Genomic DNA, 25678 nt, shown 5'->3' on the forward strand with positions numbered 1-25678 from the left:
CCTGCTTCAAGATGACAATGCCAGCATCTATTAGACTTAGAGCTATCTATTCTATGTAAACGTGTAGGGGTCCATAAAGCTCTATGTAAAATAAAAAACTAAGTTTGTCTCATAGAAGCTGACAATATGCATCTTAACCTCCAAGACCAAAGTCGTGGCCATTGAGATGCATTAATCTGATGTTTAATCTCAATGCTCCAAATATCTCTAAGACCATTTTTTTTCTTTTTATGTACAAATCCAGATATCAATTTATACCACATTGCGGCCTGGTGACCCATGGAATCTATCTGAAAACATAAGAATTCCATACTATGATAGTTATTAAGGTTTTTCTATTCAGAGAACCCTGTCTGAATGGCCTGCTTCAATTGCATCCATCTGAAATATTGTGATTTATTCAAACCAAATTTATTTTGCAATTGTGAAAACTCGAGCAGTTTACCTTTATTCATTACATCTTCTAAAATACGAATTCCAGCGATCATCCAATGTTTCCAGATAATTTTAAAACCGCCAACTTTGATCTTTGGATTGAGCCATATTGTTTGAGTCGTTGATTTAGTATTACATTACATTACATTACATTACATTAGGGATTTCTATTCCGCCATTACCTTGCGGTTCAAGGCGGATTACAAAAGGTTAATTTAGAAATACAGAGTTACATTGATTGTAGATTTTATAAACATAAACGGGTTGTTGAGAGTGAGGTGGTTTGTAAGAGAATTAATATTTGGTCATAGTGGAGGTTCTTTTGTTGTTGTTAGTGCAGTAATGGGTAGATCAGATGTCGGTTTTAGAGTTACTAAGAGGTCGTGATGTTAATGCTGTTTCAGGAATTTCTTGAAAAGTGTGGTTTTTATTTCTTTTCTGAACGTCCTATAGTCTGGAGTGGTCATCAGAAGGTTGGAGATCTGGTTATCCAGCCTTGCGGCTTGGGTGGCTAGGAGGCCGTCGTGTAGTTTTTTTCTTTTTACTTCTTTGATTGGGGGGGGTATGAATGGGGAGTGTGTTTTTCTGTGTCTGGTAGTGGGTGCTTGGATGAGGCGATTATTCAAGTATGATGGGCTGTCTCCGTGTAGGGTTTTAAATAGTATGCAGTAGAATTTGAATTGGATTCTTTCTTGGATTGGAAGCCAATGTGAGTTGATGAAGGCTTCAGTGATGTGGTCGTGTTTTCTCAATGAGTAGATGAGTCTCAAAGCTGTATTTTGGATTGTTTGGAGTTGTTTAATCGTGGTTACAGGGCAAGGAAGGAAGAGGATGTTGCAGTAGTCCAATATACCTAGTATTAGTGATTGTACTATAAGTTGGAATTGTGTTCTTTCAAAGAATTTTCGGACTTGTCTCAGATTTCTCATGACAGCGAATGATTTCTGAATTGTCTTATTTATCTGCGGTTGCATAGTGCAGCATCTGTCTATGGTCATGCCAAGTAGTTTAATGGTGGTTTGGATTGGGTATTTGATTGCGTTTATTTCTAAGTTGGTTGTGGTTTGGACCTTGTCATTTTCGAGAAGGATGAATTTGGTTTTGTCTTGGTTGAGTTTAAGTTTGTGTTTTTTCATCCAGGTTGTGACTGTTTCAAGTGTTTGGTGAAGTTTGTCTGTCATGGTCGGTTTAGAGTGGTCAAATGGGATGAGGATGGTGATGTCATCAGCATAACTATAGGTGGTTATGCCCAGATTGTCCAGATGCGTTCCCAGAGAAGCGGTGTAGAGATTGAAGAGGGTAGGGGATAGTGGAGATCCTTGTGGTACGCCGCAGGGGTTTGACCAGGATTCTGACTTTTCTTTGTTTGATTTTACACTGTAAGTTCTGAGTTTTAGGAATCCTTCAAACCATGAGTATACTTTATCTGAGATGCCTATTGCGTCTAAGATCTGTAGAAGGATGTTGTGATCCACTAAGTCGAATGCTGCAGTTAGGTCCAGTTGTATGAGAAGCATTTTTTTCCCTGTACTAAGGTGTTGTCTGACGGTATCCATAAGAGAGCCTAGTAGTGTCTCTGTACTGAAGTTTGTTCTGAAGCCTGATTGCGTGGGGTGGAGTAGGTTGTGGTCATCTATGTAATTGGAGAGGAGTTTGGCTACTAGGCCTTCTATAATTTTGACATATAGCGGAATTGAGGCTATAGGTCTAAAGTTAGATGGGTGGTTTTGTGGTGCTTTTGGGTCTTTTTGGATTGGGGTGATGACGATTTCGCTGAGGTCAGCAGGGAATGTGCCTTCTGTGAGCGTGAATTGAATCCATTGTAGAATTATGGTGCGGAATTTTACACTAGAGGTGGTAAGGAGATATGAGGGGCAATGGTTGAGGTCACAGGAGGCATGGCTGTATTTTTTGTAGAATTTGTTGAATTCTGACCATTGTATGTTGGGGAATTGAGTCCAAATTCTGTCTGCTGCGGTTGCCTCTTTTCCTGTAGAGTGGATTGTGATTGAGTTTTGATGGGATGGGTTGAGGATGAGAGTGGCTCTGGTGTTGGTAATTTTGTTCTTGAAGTGTTCTGCTAAGAGGGTGGGTGATGGTGGAGGGGTGTTCGTGGTGGTAGTATATGGTTTGGTGTCAGTTAATTCTTTCAGGATTTGGAATATTTTTTTGGAATCTTGGGTTTCCGTGCCTATGAGATTAGTATAGTAGCTTTTCCTCTTATCCCTTAGTAGATTTTTGTATTGTTTGTTGATTTTTTTCCAGTCGGTTTTTGTTTGATCTTGGTTCTTTTTCCTCCATTTTCTTTCTAATCTTCTACATTGTCTTTTGAGTTGGAGTAGTTCATTATCGAACCATTGGTCTGATTTCCTGCTGGTTCTGGTTTTGGTTTGTAGGGGGGCCAGATCATCAAGGATGTTAGTGGATATCTTTTTCCAGTGGGAGATGAAGTTTTTTGGGTCGCAGTTTTGGATGGTTTCATCTACATTTGACCAAAAAATGGTTGGATCGATATGTTTGCGTGTGGTATATGTGGTTTTTTTTGATTGAGGTGTGTGTTCGGTCTTAGTCCAACTGATGTTGAAGTTGTATGTGTAGTGGTCTGACCATAGGGATGGGGACCATGTTCCGTTAGTAGTTTGGATTGCTGGATTAGATGGTTGGAGAGACATGAATGCAGCAATGTCCAGTTGATGACCTTTTTCATGGGTGGTTTGTGGGTTTAGGATCTGGAAGGATAAGGCTTTGAGGAAGGATAGGCAGTTATTTGCTGGTGTGGAGGTTGTGTCTTCTAGGTGTAGGTTTAGGTCTCCTAGGATGAGGTTATATTCTGCTGTTAATGAGTTTTGGTAGATGAAGTTTTCAAATTCAGGTCTCACTGTGGTCCAGTTTCCTGGTGTTATGTAGCAGAGTAAGCAGTTTAGTGAGTTTTGTAGTGTTGGGTTTGTGAGTTGACACGCTAGGAAATCCATTTGCGGAGTGGATGTTTTTTCAAGTACGTTTAGAGTTAGGGAGTTCTTGATTATTATTGCTAGTCCTCCTCCTCTTTTTTTTTCTCTGCAGGTTACTGTTATTTTGTATCCTGGCGGACATACTTCTTTTATTCTAGGGTCTGTGTCTGAGGTTAACCAGGTTTCAGTGAGGAATAGGCAGTCAAGATTTTCTGTTTTTATCCAATTTTTTATGTTTTCTGTTTTGGGTCCTAGTGCTCTGATGTTAACATAGGCACATGTAAGGGAGGTTGTGTCGGTCTGGGGAATGTAAGTTGTTTCCGGGTATATGAGTGTTGAGGGAGTTGGATGGGATTTTGTTTTCGGGAGTGTTGATCTTCTTCTCCAGGTAACAGTGATGGATTGTTGAGTGCTGGTGTGGTGGTTCGAGTTTCTTGATGTGATTATTCTTCTGTTGGGAAGTTGGAAGTTGGTTGTACTGGAGGATGTGGTTGTGGTGGGTAAGTTGTTTGCTGCTGCTTTCCAACTAGAAATGAGGAGGATTATCAAGAGGGTGGCTAGTGTGTGTGTATGCAAGGAGAGCTTCATTTTTGATGACTGGTTCGGAGTGTTTGGAGTGTTTGAATTAGTAGAGGTGTCGCTGTGGTTACGGGGGGCGGAGCAGGGCTCCCACGCGGCCCGAGGTCGCCTGTGTTGCTGAAGCAGCTCCCGGTGGCAGAGGAGCTGCTTTTGAATTAGTAGAGGTGTCGCTGTGGTTTCGGGGGGCGGAGCAGGGCTCCCACGCGGCCCGAGGTCGCCTGTGTTGCTGAAGCAGCTCCCGGTGGCAGAGGAGCTGCTTTTGAATTAGAAGAGGTGTCGCTGTGGTTTCGGGGGGCGGAGCAGGGCTCCCACGCGGCCCGAGGTCGCCTGTGTTGCTGAAGCAGCTCCCGGTGGCAGAGGAGCTGCTTTTGAATTAGAAGAGGTGTCGCTGTGGTTTCGGGGGGCGGAGCAGGGCTCCCACGCGGCCCGAGGTCGCCTGTGTGGCTGAAGCAGCTCCCGGTGGCAGAGGAGCTGCTTTTGAATTAGAAGAGGTGTCGCTGTGGTTTCGGGGGGCGGAGCAGGGCTCCCACGCGGCCCGAGGTCGCCTGTGTTGCTGAGCAGCTCCCGGTGGCAGAGGAGCTGCTTTTGAATTAGTCGAGGTGTCGCTGTGGTTTCGGGGGGCGGAGCAGGGCTCCCACGCGGCCCGAGGTCGTCTGTGTGTCTGAAGCAGCTCCCGGTGGCAGAGGAGCTGCTTTTGAATTAGAAGAGGTGTCGCTGTGGTTTCGGGGGGCGGAGCAGGGCTCCCACGCGGCCCGAGGTCGTCTGTGTGTCTGAAGCAGCTCCCGGTGGCAGAGGAGCTGCTTTTGAATTAGAAGAGGTGTCGCTGTGGTTTCGGGGGGCGGAGCAGGGCTCCCACGCGGCCCGAGGTCGCCTGTGTTGCTGAAGCAGCTCCCGGTGGCAGAGGAGCTGCTTTTGAATTAGTAGAGGTGTCGCTGTGGTTTCGGGGGGCGGAGCAGGGCTCCCACGCGGCCCGAGGTCGTCTGTGTGTCTGAAGCAGCTCCCGGTGGCAGAGGAGCTGCTTTTGAATTAGAAGAGGTGTCGCTGTGGTTTCGGGGGGCGGAGCAGGGCTCCCACGCGGCCCGAGGTCGCCTGTGTTGCTGAAGCAGCTCCCGGTGGCAGAGGAGCTGCTTTTGAATTAGAAGAGGTGTCGCTGTGGTTTCGGGGGGCGGAGCAGGGCTCCCACGCGGCTCGAGGTCGTCTGTGTGTCTGAAGCAGCTCCCGGTGGCAGAGGAGCTGCTTTTGAATTAGAAGAGGTGTCGCTGTGGTTTCGGGGGGCGGAGCAGGGCTCCCACGCGGCCCGAGGTCGCCTGTGTTGCTGAAGCAGCTCCCGGTGGCAGAGGAGCTGCTTTTGAATTAGAAGAGGTGTCGCTGTGGTTTCGGGGGGCGGAGTTAGATTACTTATATATCTTATAGTTTTCCAAGTATCAACAAATATTTTGTGATCATTATATAACCTTGGCATTTGAATACTGATAACATGGCTCAGACGTAAAGGAAACATTAGTCTCCATTCTAACCAGAACCAATCTGGTATATGTTCAATGGGCTCTGGGAGGATCCAATACATACCCTGACGCATAATATAGGCTTGATGGTACCTATAAAAATTTGGAAAATTTACCCCTCCCTCCACAATTGGTCTTTGTAAAGATACTAGAGCAATTCTGGGGTTTTTTCCAAGCCAAATAAATTTTGTTAACATCTTATCCAATTTTTTGTAAAAAGACCCCTGAAAAAAAATTGGTATCATACCCATTTGGTAACAAACTACTGGTAATATCATCATTTTTACAGTTTGCACTCTCCCCCACCAAGATATGCATAAAGGATTCCATTGCTCACACATTTCTGACACTTTTTGTAATAAATTTTTTTCATTAATTTTCATAGTCTTATCCACAGTTTTTGTAATCCAAATAAAAGAAAATGAGTCAAATAGACTTTTTGTACAATGTACATTGAGTGGAAGCACTTCTGATTTATTCCAGTTTATTTTATATCCTGAAAATTTTCCAAATTTTTCAATCAATTCAAGCAAATTTGGAATGGTTGTTTCCGGATTTCTCAAATAAAGTAAAATATCATCCGCATATGCTGATAATTTATATTCTCTATCTGAATGCGGAATACCCTGTATCTCCTTTACCTGTTCTATAGCTAACAACAAGGGTTCCAAAACTATATCAAAAAGCAAAGGAGATAGTGGGCATCCTTGTCTAACCCCCCTCTGTAGAATAAATCTTTCTGAAAAATTATTATTGATATATAATCTAGAAGCAGGGGAGCTATACAATGCTTTTATTATTTGTATAAATCCGGATCCTATACCAAACCATTCCATTGCCTGAAACATGAAGGACCATTCCACTCTATCAAAAGCTTTTTCAGCATCTAATGAAATAGAGAATGCTGGGTCATTAATGGATTTTGTCAAATACAACATGTGATGTGCCAATCTAGTATTATGAGATGAATGTCTTTGAGTAACGAAACCTGTTTGATGCATATCTATAATGAAAGGGAGAGCTTTAGCCAATCTTAATGCTAATGTCTTAGTTAAAATTTTTCCATCCACATTTATTAAAGAAATAGGTCTATAATTTGAAACCAAAGTGGGATCTTTATTTGGCTTAGGTAAAACTATAGTTATTGATTCAGCCATAGTACCTGTAATACAACCTTTATTTAGTTGTGTCTGATACAATTTTAATAAATAGGGCATTATAATGTTTTGAAATGATTTATAAAACTCTACTGTATAACCATCTCCACCTGGAGCGGATCCAACCCTAAGGGATTTCAAAGCTGTATCTAACTCTTTTAAGGATATTGGCTCTTCTAAACTTCGTTTTATATGTTCAGGAATCTTTGGTCCCTCTATTAACTTTAAAAAATCTAAACCATCCTTTTCCTTTTTCGAATAAGGCTCAGAAGAATACAAATCTTTATAAAATTTTAAAAACTGTTTTATAATGGGATCAATTTGAGATAACATTTCACCATTCTCATTTTGAATAGCAATTATTTTTGTTTTTCTTTTTTTTGCTTTAAGATAATTTGCTAGCATTCTTCCCGCCTTATTCGAATTTCCATAATACAAATAAATCTTTTCTAATAATTTTTGAAGAAATTTCATTATATTTACCTTTAGCTTTTAAAAGTTCTTGTTGTGTCAAATAATCCCATTTTTCAATTAATTTTGATTCTAGAGACTTCACCACTTTTTCCAATTCTATAAATTGCTTTTTTTCCTTTTTTATTTGCAAAGCTGAATAAGAAATAATGTGTCCTCTAATGTATGCTTTAAAAGCATCCCACAAAGTCTCTATTGAAATTTCTTCTGTATCATTAATTTGAAAATAATCTTTCATTTTTTCCAAAAGATTTTCACAAAAGTCAGTATCTGTAAGCAATATATTATTTAATCTCCATATAGGTCTATTTCCATTCTGATCTATTATTTTAATTTCAATCCACACTAATTGGATCAATGACAGCCTGTGTGACTTGATGTACTAATTGATTAGAAACAAAAATGTAATCTATTCTAGAAAAAGAATTATGAACCTGTGAACAAAACGAAAATTCCCGACCATCAAAATGAAGAATACGCCAAATATCTTTTAAATCACAAGATTGTATCAAATTATCATGGCCTAATGATTTTATAAATCTTCTCGGACTTTTATCCATCAGTGGATCCATGACAGCATTGAAATCCCCTGCTATTACTAGATTTGAAGTAGCAAGTGGAAGAATCAATTGTTGCAGAGTTTTAAAAAATTCATTTTGATTCGAATTAGGGGCATATATATTGAAGAGCGTCATGGTGGTATTTCCCATGTCCATTTCCACATATACCCACCTTCCAAGAGGATCAGCTGCCTTAAACTTAAATGAAGCAGAACATTTTTTATTTATTAGTATAGCAACACCAGCTTTTTTTCCTATTGCCGAAGAAAAATAACATTGTTTGACCCAATCACCTTTTAGTTTTATAGATTCAGTATTTGACAGATGGGTCTCTTGTATGCAGCATATATCAGCGTTCTGTCTTTTTAAAAATAATAATGCCTTTTTTCTTTTAATCGGGTGATTGAGACCATTAACGTTTAAAGATATTATCTTAAGACCCATTATGTATTAATATAATTTGTAACATATCACCCCAATCTTCAATATTCTTTATAAATTCCTTTTTCCCACATATAAGATAAATCAAAGAATTACCTATTTTATACAGACCCTTAAAATTTAATACCCCCCATCCCACTTCCTCCCTTCCCACCCCATACATATACGAATACTTGGAAACGCAAAATTAGATCCGGTGACATCACTCCTTACAAGCTAAAAAGAAAATACTTAAATTATCCCAAGCTCCATAATAGTAATATTACTATTAAAATTTAACAATTTATATATCTCTACTTTCTTATTTATATGGATACTTTCATCTATTCCAAGTTTATTATGTTAAGTTGAATTAAATGTATATTAAAATATTTTGAATTTATAAAATTCTTATCTAGGATAAGTTTACTAAAAATCATTAAGCAAATACTTTATCTTCCATACCTATAATCATTCTTCATATTCATTACTTTTCTATTCCATAAAATCCTTTTCTATTCCATAAAATTAGAAGGTAAAAATTATAATCAAATTAAAATCTATCATAACCCATTCTCTTTCTCATTCTTTTTCCTATTTCAATCATTCAATTAAAATCTTTAGTGAGTTCTATGCATAAACTTTCCTCTATATCCTGTGGAGAACTGTATCTTAAAAAGAATGGATTCAGCATATATCTGAATCATAAAACCTATCTATCCTATAAAGATATTATTATTTCCTATGCAAGACATTTTATTTCATTCTACATATTATATCCTATGTTTAATATTTTTTCAGTCCGTGTAGTCCCTCTGGTACGAACGCCTTTTTTTTTTTTTTTTTAATAACTTCCTCTTCAAAAATCCTCTTCTTCCTCCGTAGACGTGATGATGTGAAATTGAGGTCTTAAATCCAGTAGTTGTTTTCTTTTGAAGGCAGTTTCTCTGGCAAAATCCGGTACAATGTGTATACGTGCATCTTGACATCGTAAATTTTTATTTTCTTTAGCCAGCTGACATATTTCAGCAACATGTTGGTATCTTAATAATTTAAATATTAAAGTTCTTGGACCTTTTTGTACTGCTGTTTTTTGTCCTGGTATTCTGTGTGCTCTTTCAATTTCAAGAGGCACTTTGGATTTCAGAGGCAGGATTTTTGGAAGGAATTGTTCAAGGAAGGTGATGGGATCATTTTTTTCCACTCCTTCAGGCATCCCTATAATTCTTAAATTATTTCTTTTTTCTCTATTTAAACAATCTTCCAAATCTTTCTTTATTATTTCCATTTCTTTCCAAGCTTTTTTATTTTGCATAACTTCAGTATGTACCTCTTCCGATTTTTCTTCTAAGTGAGTTATTTTGTTATCAATTAGGTCCACTCTTTTTGTAAGTATGGCTACATCGTCAATTGCCTTTTGAAGTTGTTTTTTGATTTCTAAAATGATATCTTTGATCTGTCTTATTTCTGCCATCATGTCTGGATCTCCTTCTGAAGGCAGCGGAACCTTTGAAGGTGTCCCTGGTTCAGGCTTTGATCTTTTATTACTGCTTGTTCCTGATCCTCCGGCTCCTGCATCGTTTTTATTTTGTTTACTCGATGCCATTTTCTTCTTATCCACCTTTTTTTTCAGCGAAATATCGATTTTGGAGCTTTTAAATTTGAAATAATAGCTTGTCTGACACGGAGCACTGCTATTACCCGACCATTTGCTTGCGTGTCCAAGCCACGCCCCCTTCATCAATAAAATTGTTTGAAAATAAAAAAAATTATTCTTGTTTAAATCTTTATTAGTTTTCCAAAGTTAACAAAAATGCAGTACAGTATCTACACAAACAACATTATTCATATATGCATTCATAATCAATCAAAATCTCCACAGCAAGAAAAAAAAAAACACACCAAACCAATACCTTGCTAGAGAATAAAACCATGACATAAATATCCCTCTTCCACCCTTCCTCCTCCTGGGGGGTATGCAATATACCAACAATATCAAAGGAAAAATCAATTACAATGTATTCATAAAAGATATCAAAGGGCTCCAGATTAACTTAAATCTCTTAGTATGACCCATTATATCTGCGTTCATTTTTTCAAATCTATAAGTTAAGCATAAACCTGCCAACCAAATTTTTTTTATTTTTTTTTTTTATATTCTTTATTCATTTTGAAAACTTACAGCAAGCGTACAGGAATATATCATTAGTAACAACAATAACACTTGTAATTCTCATATAATTCTACAAACATAAAAATTATATCCCGTCCCACCCACCTTCTTTCAAATATTATAATCAATTATATCATAAATATAATATAAACACATAATATAGTGAAATTTCCAGAAAAACTCCCTCCCACCCCCCAATGTGTACATATATTCATCCAAGGAAAATTATGTTTACTCCTTACAATATCGTTCCAACGGCCCCCAGATCTTTATAAAATTATTATAGTTCCCTTTCTGTATTGCAATTGCTCTTTCCATCTTAAAAATATGGCATACCAAAATGTATAATTAAGATTAGTATAATTTTTCCAGTTATTGGTGATATACTGAATAGTAACCCCAGTCAAGATTAATAATAGTTTGTTATTATGTGCTGATATTTGACTTTTTTTTCCTCATAGCCATGCCAAACAGAATAGTATCATAGGAAAATGTAACATAGTTTTCTAATAGACAATTTACTTGAGTCCAAATTGAATTCCAAAAATTAAAGTTAAGGCGATCCCAATTCTTCCAGTTGCACGTAAAAAAAATTATTAGCAAAAAAGTTTCAGAGGAATTAAAAAAGGCCCAAACACTGGAAGAAAAAAGTCCATGTACATCCCTAATATCCAACCAGCTACTCCTTACAAGAAGCATTCATACAGCAAGTCTTCTATCCAATAACACACCTAACAGTCAGGCATGCATCCATCCTAACCATTCTGTCAAGTCCCACCATCCACTGGTCAGCTCTCCACCTAGCCCTTACACTGGGCATCCAGTTAGCCATGCAGATCTTGAATTACACGGGGACAAATTTGTCCCTGTCCCCACGAGATCTCAATATCCCTGTCCCATCCCCGTGAGTTCTGTCCCTGTCCCATTCCCGCAGGCTCTGCCTTCACTGCACAAGCGCTGAACACTTATGATTTTAAAGTGTTTGAGGCTTGTGCATATGAGGATTAGATGCTGGACTGGGGTTTTGGTGCCCTTTATCATCAGCACCCTGAGCCAGTGTCTCACCTGGTCCAGCAGAAAGGGGAGACTAGACAGAGAGGGGGGAGACACTGGATCATGGGGTGGGGAGGAGAGATAACAGATTACAGTGGAACGGAGCGCCAATGCAAAAGCTGGTTCAGGGTGCCCCAGTCCCTTGAGCCAGCCCTGGATTTATCCCTCCCCCAAGGACAGCCTAAAACCAGTAATGACATTGACTGAAGCATTAAAGGGCTCTTACCTTCCCAGAATCTATTGAAGGAAGAGCACGATCAAGAATGTAGCGCGCTTCCTGAATCTGCCTGTGATTCGCACAAAAACTCATCAACAGTTCATTTGCTGCCAGATTAAGGTGACCTAAAAAGAAAACCAAGAATTTCAGTATTAGATTTTCTGACAGCCAGCACAGAATCCCTGGGATACCATCTTTATTTGAACAGAACAGAGAAAACATGAGAACCCAAGTATAGATTTAAGAATTGGACCAGATTACAGTGCAGAGCACACAGCTTTGCCCACAAAAGTCATATCCTGTAAATGCTGGCAGTGTGAGAAAATGACAAGCACACATTTCTGTAAAATAGTAATGTGGGACTTCTGCTCACAGGTAATAGCAATAAGAATCAAGCAAGCATCTCACATTTGTGCCAGATTTTGCCAGCACTATTTTTTCTGTTTGATTTTTATCTTTTCCAGTAGTTTATAGGTAGGGTTGCCAGATTTTACATTCGTAAAATCCGGACCTCTAGACCTGCCCCCAGGACCGCCCCTCCCCGCCCCGTTACGCCCCAGTCCTGCCTCTAATCCCGCCCCCACTGTTTGCTCTGGCAGGAGGGCATCAGTGCATGCGCGGATGTGACACAATGACATCACACGCGCGCGCACAGATGCCCTCTTGCCCAACACAATTTCGGAGGAGGCTTTTCAAAACCTGGACAAAGTGCCATCAATTCTTTTCTTTTCTTTCTTAGCTATATCTAGCACACTCAATGGGGGAGGGTGGAGTTGGGGAATAATTTATAAGATATGTTATAATATGTTCTATAACATGTGTATATTTCTATTCGGTTGAAAATGTGATGAAGGGTGGGTAGGTGGATGGAGGTTATTACAATACTAGATTTTATGTGTTAGATATTATAGTGCTATATTGGAATTACTTGTATAATGTATTTTTGTGCACTTGTTGTTCAAGTTGAATATGAATAAAGATTTAAAAAAAAAATAAAAATGAAAAGCCGTCCAGACAGGACCGGGGAAATCTGGACGTTTGGTAACCTTATTTATAGGAAATGATAGCCTTGAGCAGAAGATATGCTTTTAGGCCCTAACTTTCCTTGAAACTTAGGGGAGTAAAGGGAGGCAAAACATGCAAAAATATGTATAACATCTCATTACTATTTAAAAGGAATAACGTGGAAAAATATAGCCATATTTCCTGGCCCAAGAGTATAGGGCTAGAAAGCTGAGGCTGGCCGCTTATTATAGGAGCCAGCCAAAGTGCAGATACTCTCCACATGACAACTTTCCTTCCATATGTGCCTCTCTCAAATACGATCCCCTGCTCCAAAGCCTTTTCAAATGCTTCTCAAATACGATCCCCCGAGGCCCCTCTCCAAAATTGCCTCCTGATTAATGCTCTCTCTAGATTGGCTGGGTGCATGCAAATTTTTTTTCATGTGAGTGACAAGTTCTAAAACCCAAGAATCTCATATGATACCATATTATTCGGTACTGCAATGAGAACACAGAGTCCAATATCAGCAAATAATAATAAATTACTTTTAATATTGACAGGAGTTGCCATGCAGCAAATCACACAAAATTGGAAAGATTTTACCAAACTAAATTATACATTCTGGTGGAACTCGGTATGTCACATTTACAAAATGGAGAAAATTTTGGCTTTACAACAAGGAAATATTAAAAATTTTAAGAAAATATGGGATCCATTGACTAATTATTCTAGAGATCAGATATCTTAACACATTGATAATAGTAATATAGGGTTAGGGTGGGAAATATAGATATTAATATGAAAGAAAAATGGAAAAACAATTAATAGGGGAAAGGGATGAATATTTATGATATGAATTTGTACATACATATATATTTTATTATACATTTTATAATATGTGATTCATGTATTGAAAGAATGAAAATTCTATAAATAAAAAATTAAAAAAAATAAAACCCAAGAATTTTCCAGATTTGCAAGTGTTTTTGTGAGTGACCATGTAAAATTTGTGAGCAATGGTTCACGTGCTCAGCTTAGAGGGAACATAGCTCCTCATGCCTCCTCATATGCAACCTCCCTGATGTCATCTAACAATCACCCCAAGTCCCCCTCCTCCCCAGGGCCTACCTTTAGTAATCCCTGTTTCACTTGTGCTCCAGTGGGGTCTAGGCAAGAGTGATACCCAGTTGCTCCTGCCCTTTCTGGTGTTCAGGTCAAAATGGTTTCTGGTACTACTGCTAAGATTTTATATGACAGCTCAATCCCTAGTGGTACTACCACGATACTACAGTTAAGGGTGGCTGGTGCCATTTGAACCTGGTGCTGGCAAAGGGCAAAAGCGATAGGGATCATTCCTGCTCTGACCCAACTAGGCACCAGAAATGAATAAAAGTGGGGCCTGGAAGTGCTTTGGGGAGGGGGTATCTTCTGGACAGGGGGCTGAATGAAGAGTGAACCCGTACAAGTACAAGAAGGCTTTTCAAAACTTACTTGATGCTCAGGTGAAAATAAAATCATTTCTGTGCATCACTCTGGTGACAGCTAAAATTTTCATTTGGACTAGTAATGCCATATAGTTTTACGAATATTATAGCTGAGGAAAATATCCCATCTCACACACGATTTTATGCTTCTGAAATAGTTATAGGCAACTCTTCTGTTGTTCATCCAAACATAACTCACGGGAGAGGACTTTGATCTGTTGCTTTCTTAAGACTGCGTGATGTTTCCAATTCTCCAAGGCCCCGTGATACTTCAGGGGAACACAGGATGCCTTTGCTTTCTCCTCAGCACTTTTTGCTCTTCCCTTCCTTTCAGCCGTGAGAAGCAAGTCCCCAGGCAAGGGAGAATCGGTGACTAGACCAGCTATCTGAAAGAGACATGGATGCAAATGTAAAATGTTAGAAGAGCCTCTCAGGAATTGGACTGCTGTACACATTTATTCAAAAGAGTGCAGGGAGCACTAACATTATGCAGCATGAACTAGGAACTCTGGACTCAATAGTAACATGAAACCAGGTGCTCAAAGAAGAAAAGCAAGGGAAAGATTAATAAGGATTTTAGACAACATTGTTGCATTCCACATTGGTTCTCTATTATTGAAACACAGATTGTATATAAATAATTCTTTTTCGGATGGTTTTTGTCTGGAGAGGGGAGTTAGACAGGGATGTCCCTTTTCTCCTCTGTTGTTTGATATTGTATTGGAACCTCTATTATTGTCTATTCAACAAGCAGATGAGATTCAGGGTATTCCTTATGCTGGTCGGAAATACAAAGTTTCTGCATATGCAGATGATATTTTGCTTCATTTGAGAAATCCAGAATTTAATATTCCACATTTATTGGATTTGATCGAAAGATTTGGAAAGTTTTCAGGATACAAAATAAATTGGAATAAATCAGAAGTCCTTCCGCTTAATATACATTCTCAAAAAGGATTGATTGATCATTTCCTTTTTCTTTGGAAAGAAGAGGGTATAAAATATTTAGGAATATGGATTTACAAGTCACTGGAAGAGACTATAAAAATAAATGAAAAATATTTATTATTAAAGGTGACAGAAATGTGTGAGCAATGGAATCCATTAGATATATCTTGGTGGGGAAGAGTTCAAACAGTGAAAATGATGATTTTGCCTGTGGTATGTTATCAAATGGGAATGCTACCAATCTATTTTCAAAGTTCTTTTTATAAAAAATTGAACAGTATTCTTATTAAATTTATTTGGAGGGGCAAAACTGCTAGAATAGCTTTAGTATCTACAAAAATCAATTGAGGAGGGAGGAGTAAATTTTCCAAATTTCTATAGGTATCATCAGGCCTATATTCTGCGTCAGGGTATGTACTGGATCCTACCTGATCTCATGGAACATTATCCAGAGTGGTTAATTTTGGAATGGAAAATTATGTCCCCAATGGGGCTCATAATCAAAAGAGAAAAATGTCCAAAAACCGGCCTAAGTCAGCACTTGGTCGAACATATCTCAAAAACGTCCAAATGCAGATAATAAAACCGGGTTTTGGACGTATTTCTAAACGACCTAGGCCTTCATAGTGCTGCTCAACGTCCAAAGCTAAAAAGTCTTGGAGAGGGGCAGGTGTGCGCTGGACGCTGGCCCGAATATAAACCAGAACCCCCATTTTTGGGCCAATTTTTTGGCCACAAAATCCTAGTTTATATTCGAGTATATATGGTAATTCTTCAAGTAAGATGCTAACATTTACATGCCAGATACATGTGTAAATGATTAGATACTGACATATGAAAATCTGTTTAAGCGCTATTCTGTACATATGCACATATCTTTTGCAGTGTGTCTTTTACAGGTAGGCATAAACATGGGTAAAGCCTGGGCAGAGCTTGGGCAGGACTCACACTTACACACAAAACTTACAGAATGCTATAATTTATGTGTGTATCTCTGGGATTTAGTCTCTAAGGCTGGAGTAAATGCCCACATCTAAGTTATAGTTGCGTATTTTATCTGCTATGCTAGTATACTATAAACCAGGGGTTCTTAACCAGTGTGTAGGGACACACTGGTGTGTCACTGAAATTTTGACAGGCAGCATGCCTGTGCTTTACTTAACAACCAAGTGTGCTGCAGGTTGGGGAGAGTTAAGAACCAGGAAGTCGGGGCCTTGAAATCTCCATAACTGGTCCCTACTTCTGGCACTAGCCTCAAATGAAAATTTTGCAGCTTGCCCCTCTCTTCCACCCTTGAAGTCATCACTATTGTATCTGTATGCTTAACAAAAAAAAGCCTCCAAAGACTCCAGCTTATTCAGAATACTGCAGCCAAGCTGATCTTTGCAAAACGTAAATCTGACCACGTCTCCCCACTCCTGGCCAATCTTCACTGGCTCCCAGTGATTTCCAGAGTCCAATTCAAATGCTCTTGCCTGGCTTTTAAGATTATTCACGGCATCCTTCCTTCCCTAATCCCACTTTCCTTTAACTCCTCGTGCCCTGACTCCACCAGGACCGCCCAAAGATTAAAACTATCCTTCCCCTCCCTACATGGAATTCTCCATGCAGGTAAACTGGGAAAATCACTTCTATTCAAAATCACAGGTCTCTAGAACGACCTTACTATCCCACTGCGGAACCTGAGCTCCCTCCATTTATTCCACAAGCAACTAAAACCTGGCTCTTCTCTAACATGTCATTTCTTTTTTCCCTTACTTTTCCACTCTATTTATAAACTTATGTAAACCTTTTCCTACCCTTTCTCATTTTTAAGTTCTTGTAAACCGTACCGAGCTCTACTTTCGTGGAGATGATGCGGTATATAAACTTAAGGTTTAGTTTAGTTTAGTATTTCTCTTACATCATTGTTCACAACAATTAAATGATATGTGGGAGGGGGAATTTTTGGTAAGACATCTAAGTTTGTACATTTTGGGAAAGATGTCCAGAGATCCACTTTCGAAATAGCAAGATACCTACCTTTTTTTTTTTTTTTTTTTTAATTGATCTATCTAGACGTTTTGACCCTTAGTACATCTATCTTTTGTGACCATTTTTTAATACAAAGCCATCCAAATGAGAAACACACAAAAACAAGCTACTGGGACATCCAAGCAGCCAGCATTCTTAACAAACTGGCCACAGATGCCCGAGAACAACAGAGGGGCACTCTAGTGCGTACTGCAATGATCGTCACATTAAAAAGTCCCAGATATTATGTCACTATAACCTGCTTATGCTGTATGTTGAGCTCTCCAAAATCCACCCAAAACTTACTGTACCCACTTGTACAGTAGCCCTTATGCCTGCAGGTGTCATCTACAGTAGGTTTTGGGTGGGTCTTTTAATCTTCATATGTGAATTCAGTGAGAATAATTCTAGATTCATGTGAACATACCTGAGTATTGCCTCTGGCTAAAGCTTCTTTTTTGAGTTCTTGGAGAGTTCCCAAAATGCTGTGAGGAAGAATCTGTCCAAAGGAATCAAACTGTAGACCATCTGTTCCTGAAATAGACGGAGACAGACTTCAGTAAATAAATGCAAGAAACATCAGGCTCTGTGGGCAGCAGTTGCATGATATCCCTAAAGCTAAACTGGTATTGTAATTCTATGACAGGAAAGAGGTCTCGGAAATAAACAAGATCCGCACAGTGGTTAGTCAAATAAGGTCCACTTTGTTAAGGCTGAAAGTCAGCTCTAATGGAAGAAAAAGCCTCAGAGGCTGTTGTAGACAAGAAAACATTAAATGGTTTCAAAGAAGGTTTGGATAGATTCCTAGAAGAAAAAGGGATTGAAGGGTATAGATAGGTATAGACCACTACTCAGGCAGTGGGCCTGATGGGCCGCCGCGGGAGCGGACCACTGAGCAAGATGGACCTATGGTCTGCCTCAGCGGAGGCAACTTCTTATGTTCTTAGCCCAAAGCTCAAACCACCTCTGCCCACATCACTGGCCAAAAAACTTCCGCAGAGGGACTATGTGCCACTATGCTTATTCTTTTAGGGGCTGAGATTCTTAAACAACTCTACAATAACTGTGTTTTGAAAACTAGAGGAGTCCTATGTGCAGCCAATGTTTCATGGGACTAAGCCGTTTCTTTGGGGATTTTAGACTTCTAGTATATCCACAAACAATGACTCAAGCTCTGTGAATATACTGGAAGTCTAAAAGCCCTGAAGAAATGGTTTAGTCCTGTGAAACATTGGCTGCACATAGGACTCCTCTAGTTTTCAAAATACAGTTACTGTAGAGTTGTAGAAGACTGCGAAGATTGTAGAGTTGTAGAAGACTGCAAAGATTTACAAAGGGACCTAACAAACTAGGGGAGTGGCAGATGGCAGATGAAGTTTAATGTAGAGAAACAGAAACCTGAGGTACAGCTACATGATGGGAGGGCTGTCATTGAGTGAGAGTACCCAAGAAAGGGACTTGGGGGTAATAGTGGACAAGATAATGAAGCCGTCGGCACAGTACGCAGCGGCCGCTAAGAAAGTGAATAGAATGCTAGGTATAATCAAGAAGGGTATTACAACCAGAACGAAAGAAGTTATCCTGTTGTTGTATCAGGCGATGGTGCGCCCGCATCTGGAGTACTGCATCCAATATTGGTCGCCGTACCTAAAGAAGGATATGGCGATACTCGAGAGGGTTCAGAAGAGAGCGACACGCTTGATAAAAGATATAGAAAACCTTTCATACGCTGAAAGATTGGAGAAACTGGGGCTCTTTTCCCTGGAGAAGTGAAGACTTAGAGGGGACATGATAGAGACTTACAAGATCATGAAGGGCACAGAGAAAGTGGAGAGGGACAGATTCGGCAAACTTTCAAAAACTACAAGAACGAGAGGGCATTCAGAAAAATTAAAAGGGGACAGATTCAGAACCAATGCTAGGAAGTTCTTCTTCACCCAGAGGGTGGTGGACACCTGGAATGCGCTTCCAGAGGGTGTGATAGGACAGAGTACGGTTTTGGGGTTCAAGAAGGGATTGGATGATTTCCTGAAGGAAAAGGGGATAGAAGGGTATAGATAGAGGATTAGTATACAGGTCCTGGACCTGATGGGCCGCCGCGTGAGCGGACTGCTGGGCATGATGGACCTCTGGTCTGACCCAGCAGAGGCATTACTTATGTTCTTATGTTTAAGAATCTCAGCCCCTAAAAGAATAAGCATAGTGGCACATAGTCCCTCTGCGGAAGTTTTTTGGCCAATGATGTGGGCCGAAGTGGTTTGAGCTTTGGGCTCTACTGATAACACCTGAGGCTTTTTCTTCCGTTAGAGCTGACTTTCAGCCTTAACAAAGTGGAGTTTTTTGCATTTAAATATTTGTATTTTCTTACTTCGCCAATTTTGAATTAATTAGTCAAATAAGGTGCTACTGAAGGAGACTTAGACAGTCTTTACAGATGTATTTCAAGTTTATTAAAATCTTATTATCCAGCACCATTGACAATCCTTCTGGGTGGCTTACAACCTAAAATCTGGTAAAAAAAAACAAACAAACCAGTCTCACATTTCACATACAGAAATTTAGGGTAATTTGAACTACACAGTTCAGCGATAAATCATCTCTCTGTACCCAGATTCAAAGACAAATGAAACCTCTCTGATATACATATGAGTGAGCACTCAAACATCCCAACCCACATAAATCTAAGGATGTCAACCGCTGATCAAAGCATTTCTGTCACAATAAACATTCACAAGACCACCCTTATGATGGAAAGTTCAGGGACAGCTAGTCACATGCAATGCGAAGACCTTGAGTTTTTAAGAGAAATCCCTCTACTGCCCAAACCGAGAAGCCTCTCTTTGACACTTTGGATTTGGCAAGGATAACATGAACCCCCAAATTTGAGAAACTACAGGTCAACTCTGCCTGAATAATCCAGATTTTTCACAGCTATATCAGAGGCAGCAGGATAAGCAACCAGAAACTGTGTCTTCCTCCTGGTCTCCAGAGGCCGTTTTTTCCGGACCAGGAGATTTCTGGAAACAAGAGTTTTCTGCTCAGATGAATGGTGTGGAGGATGAAGCTGAGAAAAAGAGGAAAACAAGAAATGTATTAGCTCTGGTCATCCTTCTTTCAGAAATTGTACAGTAAAGAGTCAAAAAAGCAGGAAATGAGAGAGATGTATGGAAAGTCCTCTTATTTTGAGTTAGTTTGAATTAATCTGCCTCCTGCCTTTAAAACAATGAAATCTCTCTCTGTGTTACTAGCCATCTGTATACTTACTTGAAGTCAGTCTTTAAGGTTGCCATTAGCCTGTAGATTTCTCTCACAGTATGACTACCAACGTGTACAAACTGAAGTATCCGTTGATGTTTTTTAGTTATTCTTGTTCATGCATTATCCATTAATGGATCAACATTAAAATCACCATGATCAGCATTGTTTCTAACACCAGCCACGGCGGCTAAATAAAACATGGATTCTCAGCATCACTATTCAAATAAAGCACAGTTACTTACCGTAACAGGTGTTATCCAGGGACAGCAGGCAGATATTCTTGACTGATGGGTGACGGCACCGATGGAGCCCCGGTACGGACAATTTTAGAGTGATTGCACTCTAAGAACTTAGAAAGTTCTAGTAGGCCGCACCGCGCACGCGCGAGTGCCTTCCCGCCCGACAGAGGCGCGCGGTCCCCAGTTAGGATAAGCCAGCTAAGAAGCCAACCCGGGGAGGAGGGAGGGACGCAAGAATATCTGCCTGCTGTCCCTGGATAACACCTGATACGGTAAGTAACTGTGCTTTATCCCAGGACAAGCAGGCAGCATATTCTTGACTGATGGGTGACCTCCAAGCTAACAAAAAGAGGGATGGTGGGAAGGTTGGCCATTAGGAAAACAAATTTTGCAAAACAGATTGGCCGAAGTGTCCATCCCGTCTGGAGAAAGTGTCCAGACAATAATGAGATGTAAAAGTATGAACTGAGGACCAAGTAGCAGCCTTGCAGATTTCCTCAATAGGAGTGGAACAGAGGAAAGCTACAGATGCTGCCATGGCTCGGACTCTATGGGCCGTGACAGAACCTTCCAGTGTCAGTCCGGTCTGAGCATAACAGAATGAAATGCACGCTGCCAGCCAATTAGACAACGTACGTTTAGAAACAGGACGTCCCAATTTATTCGGATCAAAGGACAGAAAGAGTTGGGGAGATGATCTGTGGGGCTTAGTACGGTCTAAATAGTAAGCCAGAGCCCTCTTACAGTCCAAAGTATGTAGAGCCTGCTCTCCAGAATGAGAGTGAGGTTTCGGAAAGAAGACAGGCAGAACAATGGATTGGTTGAGATGGAATTCAGAGACAACCTTCGGGAGAAACTTTGGATGTGTACGCAGAACCACCTTGTCATGATGAAAGACCGTAAAAGGTGGATCCGCTACTAGTGCATGTAGCTCACTGACCCTCCTGGCAGAGGTAAGAGCAATAAGGAAAAGTACCTTCCAAGTGAGGAACTTGAAAGAAGCGGTAGCCAAGGGTTCAAATGGAGGCTTCATTAAAGCGGAAAGAACTACATTGAGATCCCAGATAACAGGAGGGGCTTTAAGAGGTGGTTTCATATTAAAAAGACCCCGCATGAACCTGGATACCAAGGGATGAGCTGAGAGGAGTTTTCCATGGACAGGCTCATGAAAAGCCGCTATAGCACTGAGATGGACTCTGATTGAAGTGGACTTGAGGCCAGAGTCTGACAAAGAAAGAAGATACTCCAACAAGGTCTCCACTGCAAGGGCAGTAGGATTATAATGACGAAGAAGACACCAGGAAGAAAACCGTGCCCACTTCTGATGGTAACATTGCAGAGTGGCCGGTTTCCTGGAGGCATCCAGAATTGAACGAACAGGCTGAGACAAAAGCGTACCATGAGAAGTCAGCCCGAGAGATACCAAGCTGTCAGGTGCAGAGACTGTAGGTTGGGATGTAGAAGGGTTTCCTGATGCTGTGTAAGCAGAGAAGGATACATTGGCAGAAGAAAAGGTTCCCTGGAACTGAGTTGAAGTAGAAGGGAGAACCAATGTTGCCTGGGCCACCGCGGAGCAATCAGAATCATGGTTGCTCGATCCCTCTTGAGCTTGAACAAGGTTCTCAACATGAGAGGTAGAGGAGGGAAAGCGTACAGGAACAGATTGGACCAATCGAGGAGAAATGCATCCGCTGCCAGACGGTGAGGAGAGTAGAGCCTGGAGCAGAAAAGGGGCAGCTGGTGATTGTGAGGAGCTGCAAAGAGGTCTATCTGAGGAGTGCCCCATTGAGCGAAGATTGATTGTAGAGTTACAGGATCGAGTGTCCACTCGTGAGGCTGGAGAATTCTGCTGAGCTTGTCCGCTAAGGAATTCTTCTCTCCCTGAATGTAAATAGCTTTCAGGAATAGATGGTGATTTATGGCCCAAGTCCAGATCTTCTGGGCTTCCTGGCATAAGAGGCGGGAGCCCGTTCCACCCTGTTTGTTGATGTAGTACATCGCAACTTGATTGTCTGTGCACAATAGGACAACTTGAGGAAAGAGAAGATGCTGGAAGGCCTTGAGGGCATAAAACATCGCTCTGAGTTCCAGGAAATTGATGTGATGTTTCTTTTCCTGGGCTGTCCAAAGGCCTTGAGTTTGGAACTCGTTCAAATGAGCTCCCCATGCATAAGGAGAGGCATCGGTGGTGATGACTAGTTGATGAGGAGGTTGATGGAACAGAAGACCTCTGGATAGATTTGAGTATACCAACCACCATTGTAGAGATTGACGAAGAGATGACGTCACAGATATGTGACGTGAGCAAGGATCCGTCGCTTGGGACCATTGAGTAGCAAGGGTCCATTGAGGAGTGCGCAGGTGAAGACGTGCGAGGGGTGTGACATGAACTGTGGACGCCATGTGACCCAAGAGAATCATCATTTGCTTTGCTGAGATGGAACGCTGTGGAAGCACCTGCTGACATAGAGATTGAAGCGTTTGAAGACGGTTGGATGGCAGGAACGCTCTCATGAGGACTGTGTCCAAGATAGCTCCTATGAATTGAAGTCTCTGAGTGGGGATGAGATGAGATTTGGGTAGATTGATCTCGAACCCCAGAAGTTGAAGAAACCTGATGGTTTGGTTGGTGGCCAGGAGAACAGTCTGAGATGTATTGGCCTTGATTAACCAGTCGTCCTGGTAAGGGAAGACCTGAAGGTGATGAGATCATAGAAAGGCAGCTACCACAATCAGACATTTGGTGAACACTCTCGGAGAGGAGGCAAGACCGAAGGGCAGCACCTTGTATTGGTAATGACAACGATTGATCATGAAGCGTAGGTACTGTCTGGAGGCCAGATTGACCGGTATATGAGTGTATGCTTCTTTGAGATCGAGGGAACATAGCCAGTCGCTTTGATTTAGAAGAGGATAAAGAGTGGCCAGAGAAAGCATTTTGAACTTTTCTTTGACCAAACATTTGTTGAGATCGCGGAGATCTAGAATGGGTCTGAGATCTCCTGTTTTTTTGGGGACTAAAAAGTAACGGGAGTAGAATCCCTGCCCCTTTTGATCTAGAGGAACCTCCTCTATGGCGTTCAGAAGGAGGAGGGATTGCACCTCCTGGAGAAGAAGGAAAGACTGAGGAGTGTGCAAAGCAGACTCTTTTGGTTGACTTGGAGGAGGTAGAGTCTGAAAGTTGAGAGAGTAGCCGTGGTGGATGATGTTCAGGACCCACTGATCTGACGTGATAAGTTCCCAACGGCTTATGAAGTAAGTAAGGCGCCCTCCTATAGGCTGTGGAAGGTGGGTAGAAGGAACAAGACTGGCTATGTTCTGGAGAACCAAGTCAAAAGGGTTGTGTAGACTTTTGTGAAGGTGTAGGTTTTACCTGCTGCTGTTGTTGAGGCTGTCTAGCAGCTGGTCGTTGTTGTCTCTGACGTCTAGGTTGTTGTGCAGCTTGAGGCAGAGGACGAGCCACAAATCTACGTTGGTAGGAAGATTGTGGACGAAAGGGCCTGGTTGGTGGAGGCTTCTTAGTTTTAAGAAGCGTGTCCCATCTGGTCTCATGAGCCGATAGTTTCTGAGTAGTGGAGTCCATGGAATCTCCAAACAGCTCATCCCCCAAGCAGGGTGCATTGGCTAGCCGATCCTGGTGATTGACGTCGAGTTCTGAAACTCGAAGCCAGGCTAGCCGTCGCATGGCCACTGACATGGCTGTAGCCCTGGAGGTCAGCTCGAAGGTATCATAAATGGATCTGACCATAAATTTACGAAGCTGTAAAAGAGAGGAACAAGTTTGGTGAAAAGCAGACTTTTTCCGATCAGGAAGATATTTCTCAAAAGCAGTAAGATTTTGAATCAGCTGCTTAAGATAGAAAGAGAAATGAAAGGCGTAATTTCCTGACCGATTGGCCAACATTGCATTTTGGTATAGCCTTTTTCCAAACTTATCCATGGATTTGCCCTCTCTGCCAGGAGGGACTGAAGCATATACACTAGCTCCCTTGGACTTTTTTAAGGTGGACTCAACCAAAAGGGACTCATGAGGCAATTGGGGTTTGTCAAACCCAGGAATAGGAATGACCTTATACAAGGAATCCAATTTTCGGGGAGCCCCAGGAATAGTTAAGGGAGATTCCAGATTCTTATAAAAAGTCTCTCTCAAGATGTCATGGAGAGGTAACTTAAGGTATTCCTTTGGAGGCTGGTCAAAATCCAAAGCATCTAGAAAAGCCTTGGATTTCTTTGACTCAGCCTCCAAAGGAATGGAGAGAGAGTCACACATTTCCTTTAAAAAGGAAGAAAAAGAAGACACTTCTGGTCTAGAGGAGGGTCCTAAAGCAGACTGGTCCTCATCACCAGAAGAGCATTCTCCCTCAGAAAGAATAGGATCCTCTGAGTCACCCCATAAGTCAGGATCCCGAACCTGAAAACTCCTGTCTCGAGACTCCGGTGTGGAAGGCTCTAAATGACGGGATTTGCGAAGAGACTTCCCTGACCTGCCTGACTCGGTACCGGGAGATGTCACTGTACGTACCGGAGCCGAAGTCTGTACGGCTTGATGGTGAGCTCTCGGCTCCGGTGCAAGAATCGGCATGGACACCGAGGAAACAGATTGTACCGGTACCGACAAAGTGGACGTCGATAAAATAGGACGGTCCACTATCGGTACCGGTGGCTCAGACCGAACTGGTACCGGCAAGTTCGGTGCCAGGAACGAAGGCAGGAGGTGCTGCAATTGTTCTTTGAGTTGCGCCTGCAGAACAGCAGCTATACGGTCCTCGAGGGAAGGCACCGGTACCGTTTTTTTCTTTAATGGTACCTGCGGTGCCGCTCTACGCCCCGAGGATGAAGACCCCGATGTAGAGGGGCTCACCTCTATTGGGGCGGAGCGCTTCCGTGGGCGCCTCGAGGTCGGCAGGATTGGGCTCGCTGCCATCGAGACCGGAGGACGCTCCAACGGGGAAGGCTTCTTAGCCGGCTTACCTGCAGGAGTCGACACCGACGCGGTATCGCGTGGTGTCGATGAAGTGGGTGCCGACTGCGCCGGTGCCGAAGTCGGTGCCGGTGTAGAATCAGACATTTCGGCACCAAACAGTAATTTCTGTTGAATTTCTCTATTTTTAAGAGTTCTCTTTTTTAAAGTAGCACAGCGGGTGCAGGTAGACGCTCGATGGTCGGGACCAAGACACTGGAGACACCAATTATGAGGATCAGTTAGTGAA

At 41.5% G+C, this 25678-nt stretch overlaps 1 protein-coding gene across 3 annotated transcripts in view; it reads right to left on the reverse strand.

Moving 5' to 3' along the window:
• The window catches only part of MYCBPAP (MYCBP associated protein), a 118768-nt gene that overhangs the window by 73548 nt on the left and 19542 nt on the right, over positions 1-25678 (reverse strand). For all 3 annotated transcript variants that reach the window (XM_033960156.1, XM_033960155.1, XM_033960154.1), the window contains exons 3-6: positions 19879-20035; positions 17399-17505; positions 14210-14396; positions 11531-11646 (exon numbers count right to left, since the gene is read on the reverse strand). In XM_033960156.1, the coding sequence (XP_033816047.1) occupies positions 11531-11646; positions 14210-14396; positions 17399-17505; positions 19879-20035 (567 nt within the window). The remainder of the gene's footprint in view (positions 1-11530; positions 11647-14209; positions 14397-17398; positions 17506-19878; positions 20036-25678) is intronic.

Source organism: Geotrypetes seraphini, chromosome 10, assembly GCF_902459505.1.
Source record: "Geotrypetes seraphini chromosome 10, aGeoSer1.1, whole genome shotgun sequence".
NCBI classification, from domain to species: Eukaryota; Metazoa; Chordata; class Amphibia; order Gymnophiona; family Dermophiidae; genus Geotrypetes; species Geotrypetes seraphini.